Source organism: Bombus impatiens, unplaced genomic scaffold (assembly GCF_000188095.3).
Source record: "Bombus impatiens unplaced genomic scaffold, BIMP_2.2 scf_0233, whole genome shotgun sequence".
Lineage (NCBI taxonomy): Eukaryota > Metazoa > Arthropoda > Insecta > Hymenoptera > Apidae > Bombus > Bombus impatiens.
Genome location: NT_176652.1, coordinates 736074 through 748701, shown reverse-complemented (window position 1 = coordinate 748701; position 12628 = coordinate 736074). Strand labels below are relative to the sequence as shown.

The 12628-nt window shown below is 34.7% G+C and overlaps 1 protein-coding gene across 3 annotated transcripts in view; it reads left to right on the top strand.

The window, feature by feature from the left end:
* LOC100746492 (BAI1-associated protein 3) overlaps positions 1–12628 on the top strand; it is a 124627-nt gene that overhangs the window by 106339 nt on the left and 5660 nt on the right. Inside the window, exons 11-21 of one of the 3 annotated variants that reach the window (XM_012384103.3) lie at positions 483–686; positions 1424–1582; positions 1701–1870; positions 3740–3847; positions 3949–4098; positions 5051–5102; positions 5960–6001; positions 11313–11458; positions 11842–12058; positions 12169–12243; positions 12331–12444. In XM_012384103.3, coding sequence (XP_012239526.1) covers positions 483–686; positions 1424–1582; positions 1701–1870; positions 3740–3847; positions 3949–4098; positions 5051–5102; positions 5960–6001; positions 11313–11458; positions 11842–12058; positions 12169–12243; positions 12331–12444 — 1437 coding nt within the window. The remainder of the gene's footprint in view (positions 1–482; positions 687–1423; positions 1583–1700; positions 1871–3739; positions 3848–3948; positions 4099–5050; positions 5103–5959; positions 6002–11312; positions 11459–11841; positions 12059–12168; positions 12244–12330; positions 12445–12628) is intronic. The other 2 variants (XM_003488418.4, XM_012384104.3) reach the window with 2 other exon arrangements.

Here is a 12628-nt window from a genome sequence, read left to right as displayed (position 1 = left end):
TATCGTCTTCGTGGCAACGAAACTGTTTCAGCCAGCATCTGAGAAATCTACGTATTTCGGATAATTTTGTATATCACGTTTTTATTTTTTTAATGTCTACGATCGTGGCTTTCCCAACACCATGTATTTTCATTAATTCTGCCGCGCTTGCACCACTTTCCAGTTTTTCAATCGCGTCATATTTCGTTTTGACAGTTTTATAGAACGCTGTTACTGTCATACTAAATTTTAATAGCCAGAACTCAATGGAATAAAGCAAAGAATACATTGCAACGTGAACACCGATGAAACGTGTATAAAATTGTGTAAAAAAAAAAGACGTTACATAGCCTGTTTCCATATTTAATGGCATAGGTATCGTTATTACAATCTATCGATCATCAAAGCAATTTTACTTGACGTTAATTTTAAAATTGCAGTTCGATTTTTTTTTTATATATATTCTAACATGGGGTAGACAAAAGAGAATCGTTTGTTGGCAGGATATTCCAAGCACGGGGCTGGATCGATGGTACAAACTAGAGGCCAGAACGCAACGAAGCACAATTCAAGGTAGAATTAGATTAAAGCTATGGTTATCAACGAGAGAAGACCGTGGGACGTCCGAAGAAGACAACTGGGGAGAGCTCAGACAGCAGGAGAGACTTTACACGGTCTTTCTCAATCACGAGATGAACAAACAAGGAGTATGTACCATCAACAAACAGATATACATTGTTTTTTATAACTTTATAAAATACAAACATTTAAATATTTATTTAAAAAAGTTCCTAAAATTCCTGATAAAAATTCTCGAGATTCTATCTTCGTTTCGAAAATTAAAGAAAATTTAAAGAATATCATAAAAAAAAACAATTTTCATAATATCCATAATATATATTTATAAATAATTTGCTGAAATTCGCAATAAAGAATATATGGTTAGCTTTCTTCTTTAAGTTCAAGGATATAAAATGAAGCACATATTTTTTATAATAGCAATTTTCATAGTGATCGTACTATATATAACGAAAATAAAATATATTTCTAATTATACAATAATACGATACAAGAAAAAAAAATCTCTATTTTTCTCCTATTTTTATTCCATGAAATATTTATAAACAACTATTATAGACACTAGCTCTCTTGCAGAAAGTTAGAAAGGACGAAAGAAGCTCGTAAATATTTCTGAAGATACATCCTTTACTGTAGTCATACTATAATTAAGAAAAAGAAAAAAAGACAACAAACAACAACAAGAAACAGTTGAAAACAAGACAACTTCTAGTTTTATTTTATTACTAACAGCTTGTCGCTTGATTTACTTCAACGTAGGTTAGAACTGAATTATTTTCTTAATTAATTTATTTTCTCTTGTCCTCCTCTTTAATAAAGCAATCTATATATCGTGTAACTACCTGATTCTCCCTGCCTCATTTAGGAAGACTTCACAGGAGAATTGCCACAAACGGCACTAACGATTCTTCATCAACACGCCGTCCAAGGTGATGTCACGGAACTCCAACAAGCGTTAGTTAGATGGGTAGCGACATCCAGGCAATCAGCATGCGACCCAAGAATTCTTCATCGTCTTCTTCAGGTTTATTTTAATTTTACAAACGCCTTTCTTATTCCTTCACATGCCATTTTTCTAATATGTTCTCTATTTATTTATTTTGATAGGAATTAACAAATTAGATATTTATTTATTTCAATAGGAATTAGACAATGTATGGCACACGGACACTCTTTCTCGAGACGAGGAACAATGTCTCGCAGAGTCGTTCAACGAATTCCTCGAAGTAACGTTGAAGAAAGTTCGACAGCACCGAGTGCTATTCCCGCCATTGCATCGACCATCCATCTCTAAATTGGATTATCTTCTTAGGTGCGTATCTTTCTTACAAGAAGAGAGAAGCAACGTATCGTTTATGAATTCTACTTTATTTGTGATTTTTCCTATATTTTCTATTTAATAAAATTCGGAAAATCGGTTTGAAGATTGAAAACATAAAAGAAAATGACATAAATTATTTATAATGGTGCTTAACCTGGATGTTATTTTCTTTTTCTTTACATTTGTATTATTATTTTATTCATTCATCACTGTATAATTATACTGCGTTAATACACCATCGCTTTGATACTATTATTAACGCCTTGCCTTTAAATCACAGGAAGAAGCTGCAGCGAATTGAAACTTCTATTGCCATAGGCAAATAAGATTCAAATTAAAATACAGACGAATTAAAATCAAGATGAAGACAAATTAAATCCTGACTAACCGATCGATATAAACCCAATTCTCTCAATTTTATCGTTTTATTCTACCCAAAAGCGTACTACACTTTAAACCAGAAACCTTACTCCTTCGTACCTTTGAAAAACAATGAAAGCTTTGATCACCAAACGCTGGCAGAAAAATTCCACGATCTTCCCTATAACTCACCCAGAACTCGGGATATGGTAGAAAGCATGCCCCTTACGATGATCTTTGTCTCATGGCGATATCCCAACTAGTTTTCAAGATATGCGCACTTGGAAGCGCGTCACTCGAGACTCGAGATTCTAAGAATGGCAGACAAATTCCTGGAATAGTCGTGGTCTACTTATTTTTCTCGGAAGTGCGTACGTCGTTGACGTAATCGCTGACTCAGACATTTTCTTTGACTGACGTACACGTAGCTGGCTTAGGCTAGGTCAGTGAGCGAGCGCGAAACAAGGACAAAGATACCGATAAGACCAAAATTATGGTTTGCTTAAAACGACGATATCTCCGGAACGGATAATCCCATCGAGACAAAACAAAAAGCATTTTAAAGAGGATAATATTATGTTTCTAAGAATATCAGTAGCGTTAACTCACAACAGATTTTGTTGGCGCTACATGGCGTTGAAAGGATGCTTCGTTTAACGCGGTCTTTATTTCGCTTAATTCGATTCATCGGTAGGAATGAAGAGTATAATTGTGTTCTTATTACAGTACGTGATAATCTCGTTCCCTTTTGTTGTATCTATCTTCTAACTTTCCGAACTTTGCACGAGTGAATTTCTGAAAGTAAAACGCTACCGTGCTCGCGAGTATCTACACGCGGATTCCGAGCTTACGTAGTTAAATTAAAGCGAGCAGGCCAAGAGGAAGCAGAGTTTAATTCGCGCAAAAAATTAGCTCAAAAAAGTTACTGGGAATTTGATGTACGTATTTGTTAGACTGGTAGGTTTTCGTTGCAAACTTTGTACAGGCAAATTATGAATCGCGTTTATATTTATACATAAATATTTTGTAAATAAGTTGATGCTGGTAATAATTTCTCGAACAATTAGAAGCAAATTTATTATATGTAATTGTTTAGTAGAAAAATTTTTTAACGCGCGTAGCTAATAATTTTGCACAAGTTACATACTATGGCCGCAGACTATTAAAATATATACGTAAATATTTTGGAATGATAATTTTCTCTAAGAAACAAATTGATCTGTGCAATTCTCCAATTAACCTAGTTGACCAATTTTATATAACAATTATATATAACGCAAGATTACTCGAATCCTCGATACGATTACAATTACCCTGAAAAACTAGTGTCGAAAACCTTCAACGTGTAAATTTGTATAAAAATACCTCTATTAATCTCATACGTATCGTTTTTCGCCAATTTTTGATAAAACCGAGGTATCATTAAACGAAAAAATTGTCGCTGAAAATAATATTGAGAGCCTACAATACAAAAATACTTTTATTATTTATTGCTTACAGATGTTTAGGACTGCTATCGAACATGAAAGCCTTCCGTGCGTGTTGCCCATTCAATAAGGAAATCCGCGGAGAAATAATAACCGCCCTAAGAAAGGGAACCCTCGAATGGTTAGTGCTCGATTGAACTTTTTCATTTCATCTTCTCTTACCTTCTGTATTTTTCTGCTTCGATCGCTACATTCGATCAACGACGTTGGTTTCCTGTTCAGGTACGAGGACACGAGGCAGCAGACAATGTGTTACGATAAAGAGCCCGATCAGGATGCAGATAAGGTTTTGCAGGACTTCACCAACTTAGTAACCGCGTTACTGGTAGACTTGGAACAGGGACTCACTTACTACAACAGTCTCTTTGAAAGGTGAGCTTTTCAAATTCCTCGATTCCCTACGAATTGAAATTTAAAGTTAGCCAAACTTGCGTTCGTTGGCAAAACAAAGTGGTAAAACGTTCCCCCTTGTATTTGGTCTTTGATTAAAAGTTGAATGCCTACGGTTAAGTGTATATTGCGTGAACAGTGTTTACAACGGAGAATAGTTTTCCCCTCTTTTATTTGCTTTTGAAAACCTTGAGATTATAAAGAGTATCGCGTACTTTGTAATTTTACCGTAGAATAAATATTAGACTTATTTTTTAACAGGCGGAACATCAAAGTTGCCTAACCGATGACCGTGCTATTGAAAATTGTTCTACCTTCGGTTCTCTTTGCTTCTATGGAAATTGCTTTTTCGAATGAAACGTACGAATCTCTTGTTCCTTTAACGTGGGATTGCGAATGCACGGAGAAACATACTTGTTATATAGAAACAAAATTTCCAAACGAAAATCGTATTATTAACGTCAAAACTGCTAGAGTAGCCAAAATAACTAGTCCGTAATTTTTTATTTTGTACACCTACGACCATGATCTTTCGAAATTTCGATAATTTTATTTAGTAAAGTACATGACAAGAGATTGATATCCTTCGCTTATATCGTATCTCTTCCTCGCATGTCTATTATTTTCGTATCAGTTTTTTACGTTACTCGCGAGTAGCTCTTTTACACGTAGGAAATTAAAAATTAGAAAAATATATCCAATATTATCAAAAATATCCAAAGTATAGTATTTATTATAACATTCGGTAGATGAAATATATTTCTGCTTGTATTCCACTTGTTTCACTAGGTTTATAAAAATACGAGTTTGCAAAATACGGTATCCGCTGTTTAACCACGAGTAAAGGAAAATCATATATTATCCACGATAAATATTTCAAGTTAAAGGGAAGATAAATCGATTTACAAACGATAGATGAAATGTTGTGTTTCAGCACGAACGGCGTGCCATATTTCTCGGCGGTGTATAAGCAATTGGACAAGCTGGTAAGCAAACCCCGCGTGAAAAAGCGATCATTTCCAACAAATATGAAAGACGAACGAGAAACATATATATATATATATTTATTTATACATATATCTATGAAATATTCTCACTTGATAGATCGCGACGATGCAGAATCAAAGCACACAATCATTATGACACACGACTATATTTTATTTCACTGTTTCGTGAAGCTGGATGTGCTATGTTTGGCTTTATGCTTTATTCAAGACGTCGATCGTGTTTTTCTTTTTTTCTTTTCTCAAATTTTCGATCGATATCGAAAACAAGAAGAGCTAGCTATCCGTTTAACGATAAAACGATCGTCCGTCGAAGATCTTCGTAAAAGAGAGGAAACAAGACACGCGATTGAAGCTAATAAAAGTTAAAGAGAAACAGACATCAGAGAGAAATTTTCTATCTCAATTCACGCGTCTAGAAACGAAATAGAGAGAAAGAAATTATTTATCGATTACTTTATAACGTGTTCTTGCGATTGGATTATTTTCAATTCTGCGAATTCGGTCGACGTCCTTGCATCGAAATAACTACAGAACATATTACTCTTTATATATAGGGTGTTCCAGGAAAAAAGCGATAAACGAAATGTCGGCAAAAATAAGTTAAAAGTAAGTGGAAATTTCGAAATTACAGCGATCCGAGTATCGTTTATATCGTTCGGATGTTTGCATTGTGAGATGAAAAGTAAAGGAAAGGATGGAGCAGGGACACCCTATAAATAAGCAAATCGCAGTGACCTGAAGGCTAGGTTGAACGAGGATGGAACGATGTTGAGGATGAGTTTGATATGTCCGTCAGGTCATCGCGATCTTACTGTACACGAGATGTTTGTCCATAGCTGGCGGAACACGTGGCGAAACACATGGAGAACACATCCGAGGTACTTTTTCATCGCCACCACGAACTGTTAAAACCCTTTTCTATTTCTACTCTATCTTTCTTCTTCGATCTCCTTGTATATGTAACATTTGAACTGTCGTATCGAAACCGCTTGCTTTTATTCGCGTACGTTTTTATTAGTATCAAGGAGGAATTAAATATCAAGGAATTAAATAAATGACAAAAAAAATATATCAAATAGATAAACAAGATAAGCTTAATCTTTTAATACGCGAGTAAAAATTTAAGTACGCAAATAGAAAGAATAGCGGTTGATTAGCTAGTAGTTTCTTGAATACCGTTCTACGATGATTACTTGTAAATACTGCCTCTTCTCAAGTTCTGGATTACTAGTAAAATTTAGAATTTTCTGAGATTAGTTAGGATTTAAATAAATTTACGTACAAAAGAAACATACAAAATTCTACTTGCTGATGTAGTAAAATATTTGGCATTGTTCCGACACGAATGCTCGATTTCGAACAAATATCGTAAAGTAGTTCCTACGGTTGATAACGATGTCAAGAAGCATCAGTATGGTGCTATTAGAAATACTTTTGATTTAATTCCGCATACATGAAACATTTTACGAGATCAAAGGGAAAATTATTTCTTTATGAAGGAAATATTCCGACTGAAAAACAGCTCAACGAAATAACGATCTACAGGTGTTCTTTGACAAATATTAATTAATTAATTAATTAATTAATACAGACAGCCTACTGTCTACACTGTATGTAGTTCTTAATGAAGTTTTTGATGTTCATAAGTGTAGTTTGCTATCCTTAGAAAGAAACTGCGATGGAAGTGGAATCGAATCGATAGCGTATCGAGATTGAAACAAATTTTTGTTAGTTCTAGAACAATCGTACTTTTTGTAATTTAATAGGATTAAAGTCTTATGGTCTATTTATTTATAATGTTATACGATACATTTTATTTCTTATTAGTTTCAATGTCAAGATTTGGCGAAATATATCGTCTAATTCGATCATCAATTTTCATACACGATCAGGAGTTTCATATTAATTAATTACGTTTTGTATCGCATACGTTATTGATACGAAGAACGATATAGAGTATAAACTGCGGAAAGTAAATACTTTTGTTCGACCGTGTATGTACGACCCAATATTTTGTGCATATGAATCCCACTGAAATTAAAGCCACGTAAATTTATTAAATGTTCCACGAATAGAATACATGTATCGAAATCATACTTTATAAACGAATAAAATACACAAAGCTAACTAAAAATACGAAATCAGAATACAATAGGTTCGAAGACTCAAAGATTAAAAAATTCAAAGATTTGTAAATCCGCGAATACAATTTTTTAGAATGGAAAAATTTGACTTTCGAAAATTCGAAAGAATCTTTTTCCAACAAATATAACGTGAAATACGAGGGAAAGTTCAATAACCCTGAAAAGAAACGCAAACGCAATTATCCGAAGTCTTGATACTCTAATTTCCTGACGGTTCACGAGGGAAAAAGTGGATCTAGGACGGATGAAAGAGGGTTGTCCGGCTGATTCGTTGCCACTTCCATTGGCGCGCGAACGTGCTGACGTAAAGCACGTAATTTTTCACCGTATCTTTCACGGGACGCCGGAGACGCGAAGGGCCACACCGTGATGCATGACGTTGCTTTCCATTGGCAGCTCTTTTATTTCCAGCCGAGGTGCACGCGTTTCTCTTTTATCAAAGGAATACCACTTGCTTGTTAAACACGTCACACGCTCCGCATGAATCTTCCGCGTAATTTGCCGGACACCGCATAGGAAATATACATCGAACCCGATGCATGCGCTCGCCAAACGTTACTGTATTATTAATGAGGTAGAATTTGCGAACAAAGTAGAAACGTAGTTTCGATAGTTCGAGAATTTTAGACGATGAAACTTCTCTGGTCACGCTTGGACTCCTGTGTTTCTGTAAATTCATTTTATTTTATCGATTGATTTTACTTAGCGCCTACCACATACATACGGAGAAATTAAAATTCATCGTGTTTTCGATGAATTTCGTTGGAATCGAAACTTTTAATTTCGAGTTTGAATCGTTAGAGCGAGAGAAGTTTAAGTTTCTTCTTTTAATTTTCATTCGGTGAACAAGGAAACGTTGATAATACGTAAGATTGTTTTACAAATGACGAAATTTGTACTTTTTATTTCGATCGACTTTAGACTGTTGATTATTGATTCTCCGAATCAACCGAACAGTTGTTTTCTTTATCAATTGCTAACGATAGGAACACGTCGCTTACATTATTCTTTTTTTTAAGAAGACATAACGCAGTAAAATTATGAGCAGTTACTGACCTATTAAAATACAATGTTGCTCATTGAACATCGAGTATAAGAGGATCATATATATTTCTATTTATACAAAGAATCCATATAAACACCATTGTTGTAACATTTTCTAATTTTTATAATCGGATTCGCCAAGAATTTAAATTAGAAATAATATTAATTCCATTTTTACATTTACAATTCATATCATATGATACCTACGTATCATTCATATTATCTACTTTAATATTTCCCTTTTCTGTAATATTTGCTCACTATTTCGTGCATCTTCTCGTCACCTTATTGCGATACACGTTTAAATTATAAAAAGTAAAAGAGAAAGCCATTGGGAAGACAAGCGAGGTCTTATCGAACGCGTCGATCTAGCGCATTTTCCAACGAAATTCAGAAGAAAACGGAACGATCGGTAGGAATATACTTAGTTTACTCGTAGTCACAGGATATCAAGCACGTAAATCGATCTTTTTTTTTTCTTGCACCTCCAGAGATGTGCTTCCCGCGCACAGCCACTTAAACGTCCCTGTCGAGTCCCGATTAACCTATCTCTCTGTAGGGTGTCCACCACTTTTACGCAAGTTTCCGAAACGTTTAGACGCTTCGATACAATTTCACCAACTTTGCCAAACCCAAGGGAAATCCTGTAACTTTCTGTACTTAAGCCGTTGCGTTATGAATCTCTCTTACGATTAGGCGCCAATGTGTGTGTCTACTAAACGTCCTCAACTTTGACGATTAAATCTATTTTGCAGACAGAAATTGAGAAAATATAGATATTTATAAATCATTCGTTTATCGCTGTTCATGGATCTTGAATTTTAGAAATTAGCTGCATCTTCGATAAATAGGAAATTCTATCCCTTTCGATCGAATTAATGGTGATAAAAAAATACGGTGACGTCGAAGATGTAGCGGTACTTTTGTTAATATGTAGTGGCTGAATCTTGTAATACGGATAATGAAATAGCGAAAACCAATTATTCTATCTTTGCTATGAAAAATAAGTTCGTTTTTTGTAAAATTGTATTCCCGTTGGAAAGAAACTGCATCTCGACTCTGTGAGAAAATTGCGTTCTTGTTAATCGAGTTAGTAGTAATAGGGAAATATGAGGCCTTGAAGGAGCAGCAATTATTTTGTACATTACTTTTCAACCTCGGCAAATAATTTCATCTTTTCGAAGAAAGCGTTATCTCTATTGATAAGTCAATAATGGAAATTTTTTTAGACTGAATAGCTGAAATCAATTATTTTATCTTTACTTTGAAAATCAAAGTTGATCTTGCGTATAGGAAATTGTACTCTTGTTAGTGGATCGATAACGACGAAGAGACTCGAAAACGGCTGTTGAAATAACGAATGCGATTCGTTTGATAATTGTGTGTAATTTTTATGCAGTCACGGATAGAGTTTGCGTTGAAAATTGAACGAATATTTTAGAACAGAAATAAAGAGGGTAAAAATTTGGTAAAAAATCGGAGATCGTGCTTATCCTAAATGAGTGGTATATCAGGTAAGCTCCGAAGCTCAGACGACTATTCCCACTTTGTCTTCGTTATCGTAATACGGAACGTTTACTAACGTCACGTTCTAAGTGAGAAATATGTACTTTACTTTTTCACGCAATTTCATTTTTACTACGCTTTACTTTACTTTATTACGGCAAACCTACGCTTTTCTACAAAGTTTCTGCAACAGCAACTCGACTGAGATTCCTTAACCGAACATCGCTATTCTGCGGTTAATTTTCATCGATTAGTTAATTAATTAAATTCAATTGTCGTATATCGTTCCGTTCTAATAATCAATTAATTGCTTCAACGAAGAAACATGGCTCGGTTTCTTCGGTTTTAATTATACGATAGCGTCGTAACGATAAATTTATTCGTTAAAAGTCAAATCTGAGGCGTTTGAAAAATATGAAGAAGAAAAGCCAAGTAAGAAAACATTTCTCAAAATAATATATTACATTGAAATAATCAATTCATCGAACTTTATTACGTTTATAACAAATACGTAGAACAATATAAGCGTAAAATTACGGTATTAGATTTAACTCGTTTAAGTTGCGCTATACATTGTCCCAACTAAGACAAGAATTTGATACTTGAAGAGAGAAACTCAATACGTACTTCGAGGCAACGGGTTAATTATTCTACCTTTCTGACGAAAGACGTTTGCTTCCTTTGCTTGCTTACACGAAACGTCGGGTAATAAACGAGTTATCATGGGATTCCAGTAATTTCGAAAGTTGCCAAGTGTTCGACGTACACTGGGATTTGTACGTACGCGTAATTGAAAGGACCAAATCTCCAAATCACGTTGCTGGGGAATTTGCATTTATTTTGCGGGCGAATCGACCGTGTTTCCTGAAAATACGCGACGTCGTTCCTAAACGCAAACACGTGTATTCGATACACGGGAAATTTGACACGTGTAGAAAATTAATTGCTTCTTATACGACGATTGAAAGAGCGATTTTGCTTTGACTTGCCGAGGATAAGTTTCTTAAAGATATATTTAAGTAATTTTTGAAACAATTGTACAGGACTTCATTTGGGATAATTAATTTTCGAAAGAACGTCCAAGTACATATTTCTATTTATGCAGCCTCGAAAAGGTTTCGAGACATTTTATTGTTACGAGTGATTAGTTTTTGAATAATCTACCGGCCATTGCGTTTGTTAGTAAATTATTTACTACTATGATCTTATTTATTAAATTAAATTCTCCCAAAGTATGGTTACATAACGATTACTTTGTCAAGATTCTATCAACACTCTATCAAAATTTGATAATCTGTGAACAACGTTTAAACGTTCTTAATTACATTTAAAGAAATCCTACTTTCAAAAATAGTTGTTATTAGAAATGGCGTGGCAAAGAAACTTGCGTAAAAAGTAAAAAGTGGTGGAAATACGAAAAGACTTGCGAAGCATTGGTAGAATCAGACGCTCGTCCCTTGTTCTTCGACTTCATCGGAAGAAATGTATTTGATAGATGCAAAACGAACTCGGAGCCAGGGTTACCACGGCTTGTCTTCAACTTCACGGTCAAAACGCGGACGAAGAGTACGTGCTACCACCTGGAGCGGAAATTGGAACGCCAATGTTCGAATTATACTTGGCTCTGCAGGATTTCATAACGTAACTATCAATTGATTAATCATATTGGAAGGTTACGAATAAATATATACTGTGCAGTCGGGAAAAAATCAAACTGAAGAATTAACTATTTCTCAAACTAAATATGATGTGTACTTATGGCCGTTGAAGATAAAAATAAGTTGTTGAAATTCTTACTAGATTTCAAGTAATTTATTATGAGACATTTGTAACATTGAATATTTGGAATTCGATGAAATGAAACTTTTTAAACTCTGCAACTTTTTAAATCGAAGAGAAAATTGAATATTTATTTGCGAGGCTCTAAGATTACTTGGCACTATTGAAATTCTTTATCGGTAGGATCTCTGACAAAAGGATCCGATAAAAAATGATTATCTTTAAGGAAAATGTCATATTTTTAGCATGAAGGAGAACCTGCCGCAGTCCGACCATAAAACTTTGGCAATTTGTAAGTATTACGAGTGGTTCAGACCAGCTGTCGATAAATGGTTGGACCTGGCTAAATTGAAGGCGATTCAACGAGTACGAAAATCGACTGAACTTGATCGGATCTGTACCGCTGAATACATTGTGAAACATAGTACCTCCGCCATCGATGTTACAGCTTGCTTCTATCAGGTATGTTAGAAAAAGAAACAAAAAGGGATATTTAAGTCGACAATCGTGTGAATTAGCTTCTTAAAACGAAGGATATATAGGTATAATTTAAAAACTCACAATGTTCGTAGATTAAGGAATTTTGGAAGAAATTGGCTTGGCCGGATCTTCCTGGATCGTACAATTTAGTTCTGAAAGTTGTCGATGTAAGTATAAATTTAAGGTAGCAAAGGCTTGGAGGATTTAGACGAAGATTAAATTCACCTTTTCTGAGATGTATTCTTTTATTACAGGCTATATGTAGCTCAGCAGCTTATTACGCCGAGATAACGCACCAAAAATTGGCTGATAGCGGTTATTACGAGGACCAGACGCCATATAAGACATCAGACGAGGTAATCGCTGAGGTAGAGACCGCTTCGCATCAGTATGACACGACACTGCTTTGCAAACATAGACATAGTAATATCAGAAACACTTTGTCACGATGACCAAGATAAACGTCTTTTTTAATACGCTTAAATGTTCGACTCTGCTCTATAGAATATAAAACGCAAATACATAAGCAAATGAATGGCAATATTGTAGAGT